The sequence below is a fragment of the Gymnoscopelus microlampas genome (assembly GCF_963454915.1).
Source record: "Gymnoscopelus microlampas genome assembly, chromosome: 23".
NCBI lineage: Eukaryota > Metazoa > Chordata > Actinopteri > Myctophiformes > Myctophidae > Gymnoscopelus > Gymnoscopelus microlampas.
The window spans coordinates 17,233,322-17,238,321 of NC_139960.1; the positions used below are offsets into that span (position 1 = coordinate 17,233,322).

Below are 5,000 nucleotides of genomic sequence, written 5' to 3' on the forward strand. Positions count from 1 at the left end.
CACAGAGACAAATGATAAGCTAATGAAGCTACAGCCTGAGCCAAGTGTCACAGCAATGTGGATTCCAAATGCATTCATCTCTAGAACTATGGCGAATACAACAACGCAAGCCCCAAAACACACTTGCCCCGGGTCAAATCTGGCGACCTCCTAAACGTAACTTCAGTAAAACGATGCCTGAACCTAACCTTATTCCTAACCTTAACCTCTGTAAAACTGCCTAAACCTAACTTTATTCCTAAACGTAACCTCAGTAAAACTATGCCTAAACCTAACCTTATTCCTAAACGTAACCTCAGTAAAACTATGCCTAAACCTAACCTTAATCCTAAACGTAACCTCAGTAAAACTATGTCTAAACCTAACCTTAATCCTAAACGTAACCTCAGTAAAACTATGCCTAAACCTAACTTTATTCCTAAACGTAACCTCAGTAAAACTATGTCTAAACCTAACCTTATTCCTAAACGTAACCGGGCTGTTTTTCTATTGGCACGTTTGACCCTCAAGGTTTCAGCCTCCAGGAAGAAACTCAGTAAAACGATTAGAAGAATACCCCTCACCTGACTTTGGGGGCCCAGGGCAGGCCTTTGGGGAAGTTGAGCCTCTCGGTGGGGGGTCTGAGGGGCGGGGGAGGGGGCGGGGGCTGGATGATGACGTCGCGGGGGTCCAGGAGGTCCACCTCGCCCTCCATGCCGCCGTCCAGGGGGTCCTCGGGGTCGTCGTCGTCGTCGCCGCGCGAGTCGTCGTTCTTGAAGGGGTCCCGCTCGTTGTAAGTGTCCAGGCTGTCCTGCTTCACCAGCGGCTGAGAGGACGGACAGGAGAGACAGACAGTGGTGTAAAGTAACTAAGTACATTTACTCAAGTACTGTACTTATGTACAATTTTGAGGTATTTGTACTTTACTTGAGTATTTCCAATTTCCAATACTTTCACTTCTACTCCACTACATCTCAGAGGCAAATAATGTACTTTTACTCCACTACAATTATTTGAAAACTTTAGTTAGTTACTTTCTATATTTTGATTATTATTACAAAACATACATTAACCAGTTCAGCCCTATACACATTTCGGCCATTTGAAAATAGCAGATCTACAAGCGGTTTATCTTTGACTAGAACGTTGTTTTTTATTACCACTAACACCACTATCACTAACCTCATTGTCTATGACTGAAACACTGTGGTTAATGGGGGGATCTGAAAGAATGCTGCAAGCATTTTCAATTGGGAAATGATCAGGTTTTCTTTAAGCGAGAGCATTTTGAAAAGAAAGTCAGAGAAAATAAATGAGCGAGTAACAAAATGTACAATTTCGATTCCACTTACCACTGATCTGCATTCCAAACTATACAGGTACAAAATAACAACAACAAGCAAAGCCTTTGGAGCAACAGCACTCCACAAGACTTTATATTTGTGTTTTGACAATGCCATTTCAGTTCAACAGAAAACACCCGCGCACACACACACGCACGCACACACACACACACGCACGCACACACACGCAGACACAGACACAGACACAGACACAGACACACACACACACACACACACACACACACACACACACACACACACACACACACACATCGTAGTTCCGTTCAAACTGACTCAAAGCTTAATGAGTGACTGTGAAGAAAGTGCAAGCATCAGGCATGAGCTATAGCATTGTTCGGCATTATAGTTGAGCAGTCCACTAGTGCAGTCAATGTATGGTGGTTCTGAAGGTAGTAACAATAGTTAAACGTTAGTAGTCGAAGCAAGAGATACAGACAATTTATAGTTCGTCGAATGACCGCGTTGTACCACAAACATGACGTATTTCCGTGTTTTTGTTTTCGGCTGAAAACACGTCTTTTTTTATTTTGCCATTCAATGTGATCGTTCAACGAGTTATAAATGACAGTGAGTGTATGGTGGGACACAGGGAGAGGTGAGACTGCATTGTGAGCCATTCCCCATGGAGAAGCCATTCTCTGCTACACAGCTTGGCTGGGGTTGTTCTATCGGGGTTTGAAACTACAGTACAACCATTCAAGAGGTAAAGCAAAAGCCCAATACAGCAACAGGAGGATAAAAGTGCCCAGCACAGAGTGAGCTTAATATCCCCTTTTCCCCCCAAAGACTCAAAAAGGAAAACCCAGACCTACATTTAAAAGCTACACTGAGTGGCCAAATCATGTATTTCTTTTCCAGCACTGTACCAGAGAAAACATTTTCAGGTTATTACATTTTTTTCCCCAATGACATTTAGGATCAAGTGACCATATTTTGAAAAAGACGCCAATCCACGTCATGATTCTTTGTAAAAAAAAATCCCTAAAGTATTGCCCCACTCGCGGACGGGAATTTCGATTTACCTCTGGAAGGCGAACGTTGCCGATACTACCCAACGAGAATCCTATTGTTGGATTTGCGAGCAGGACGTGTGGAACAATGTGAATGGCGTGGGGGGGCGGGGCCCGATTCATACCTCAGCGCGCGACGTTGTCTCGCGCCGAGAATAGCCGAACTACAAGCTCACAACGTGTCGCGGACAGCCTGTAGATCAGCTATTCTCCGCCGTTCTCGGGACACGCCACCAACGGAGCATAAATTAGGCTTTTAATGTCTGCGGTGACCTTGTCCCTATGGTAACAGTGGACGGTCACCCCCCCTCCCCCCTCTGGGCACCCAATGACAAACAGCCAGCCAAGTCAGCCGTGTACCTCCATCACAAAACCCACCCTGAGCAGGCCACTGTGGAGGGGGGGTGGAGAGGGGGAGGAAGAGGAGAGGGAAAGGGGGGAGAAAGAGTGAGGGGGAACAGAGAGGAGAAGGAGGAGACGAGAAAGAGTGGGAGAGGTATAATGAGATGAGGGAGGAGAGGATGAGGAAGGATGAAGAGGAGTAGTTAGGAAGAGCGAGGAATGAGAGAGAAATTGAAGAAGACAGGTCAAATAAATGTGGGATTAAGCTCTGTAGTCTATATTAGTAGCTTAATGACTAGTATTAAAATCTATTCTATCTATTGTCTTTTTTATGTCCAATGCATTTGTATTTCAGTTCATAAAGTTAACATAAGTATAACTAAATGCATATGAAATTAAATAAAAATGTAACTTTTCAGGATTCTAATTAAAAAATAGCAACAAAAAAACATCTGGATTTCAATTCAAAAATAGCAGATCTACAAGCTCAAAACGCGTCCCAGTGTGGCACATTTTGAGCTTGTAGATCGGCTATTTTTGCTACTTTTGTGTGACATAGAATGACGAAGTACGGCATTGATTTACGAAAAAAGTTAAAATACGTAGATAAGAGTGGCCCTCTCCATCATCAAAGTTGCATCACCCCTGATTTATGGCGTTCACATTTTGTTCAAGATAATCTCCCCAAATGTTTCAAATGTTTTGAAGCGACTGGGGTTTGCAACTTGGCGGTCCACACCAAGGCGTCGAGCTGCATGCGACCGATTGCCACAGCAATAATTAGCCTATGTGATAAACAATAGACGGGGCTGTCCCTAAACTGGAAAGTGACAGTAGAATCACAATTGACGAGTAGAATCACTCGCGAATCAACGCATCGTGTTGCGTTTGTCTGGACTGGCCTTAAGAACCAACTGTAGGAGTTGACAGTGACTAGAATACACAGGGAATCTGGAACTGGCGTAACGAGAAGAAAAAGAAAACAAAAAGAAAGGAAAAGGAAAACGTGACGCTCTTTTAACCACATACCTCATTTTCTGCCTAATTTGGAAAAAGAAAATATGATAAAAGACTGGAAATCTGACGAGAGGAGGGTAAGAAAGGACAGAGGAAAGGGACAGTCTGAAAGGATAGAGAGACAGGAGTGAAAGTAAACAGAGAAGAAAGTAAGGATGGGGGGGAAATGGAGAGAAAAGGGGGCCTGAGAAAGAAGAGAAAGGATGTAAGAAATAAGGGGACAGAAGGGGAAAAAGGAATGGAGAGGAACAGGAGTAAAGGAGGTTGCAGGGGGAGTGCAATAAGCTCAAGGCAAGAGAGAAGATGCAGAACGGAAAGAAATTAAACAAAAGAGGTTAAAAAAAGGAGGGAATTTGTGGGTAAAGACCTGCTTCTTGGGGAAAGGACTGTCTCCTTCCAAGCTATCAACAAAGGCACTCTGTAGGGACACAAGGGAGAGGGGCAATGAGCAAACCAGAGGGTCAACAGATAGAGAGAAAGAATAGAAAAGGGAAGAGAGAAAGATAGAGAGAACCTGCCGTGTTAATCTAGCTCTGAGAGTCTACAAATGGACCCAATGGACTCTGAGAGTAGGATCAACACACAGAATTTGACTGTGTTGTGGGTAAAAGGTTTTTAATTATGTATTAAAAATTATTGATGCGTTTGGGAAACCCAACCCGCCACAGCCACATTAGATGTTAGATAATTAAGATGGATGATTAAGGAAGAAAATGATTAAATTGTAAGATTATAGGCCCGAAAAAGCCCCTCTCCAAGATCAAAACTAAATACTGAAGTAGGCTCAAATCATGGCTAGAAAAACTGATTCTGATTCTAATTTGTTAGTGGAATCGATAGCTCCGGTTAACCATAAGGAGTCAAGAATTTCACAGGATTCCCTTCTACATGTGTTGATAAAGTGTGTTAGCCGGCATCAGTGAACACAGCAGTGGAGCGCACAAAACCACTGTATAGCCAGACTAGTAGCTAAGAAGAGTCCAAGATTAAATGGGTATTACAGCTACTTGTTAGCAAACCGCTACTTGTTAGCAAACCGCTACTTGTTAGCTAACCGCTAGGCCTACTTGTTAGCAACTGCTACGGAGCTGCATGTTAGAGCACGGTGCAAACAGCTAGCCATCACAGCAACGGCTTATGTGTGTGTGTTAGTGTGTCGTAATGTAGATCACGTTATGTGTGATGTGTGTGTTGCTTCCCTATCTGAAAATGGTGTCTTGCACGTGTCATGTATACAAAATATCGTCTCTGTCGGGTGTAAACCTCATATGTCCAAAACTGTTGCTTT

At 43.4% G+C, this 5,000-nt stretch overlaps 1 protein-coding gene across 2 annotated transcripts in view; it reads right to left on the reverse strand.

Annotated features, from left to right (window-relative positions):
- strip2 (striatin interacting protein 2) overlaps window positions 1–5,000 on the reverse strand; it is a gene marked incomplete at its 3' end in the record, with an annotated part of 47,807 nt that overhangs the window by 16,100 nt on the left and 26,707 nt on the right. Inside the window, exons 10-11 of one of the 2 annotated variants that reach the window (XM_084049352.1) lie at window positions 4,080–4,130; window positions 564–805 (exon numbers count right to left, since the gene is read on the reverse strand). In XM_084049352.1, coding sequence (XP_083905478.1) covers window positions 564–805; window positions 4,080–4,130 — 293 coding nt within the window. The remainder of the gene's footprint in view (window positions 1–563; window positions 806–4,079; window positions 4,131–5,000) is intronic. The other variant, XM_084049353.1, reaches the window with a different exon arrangement.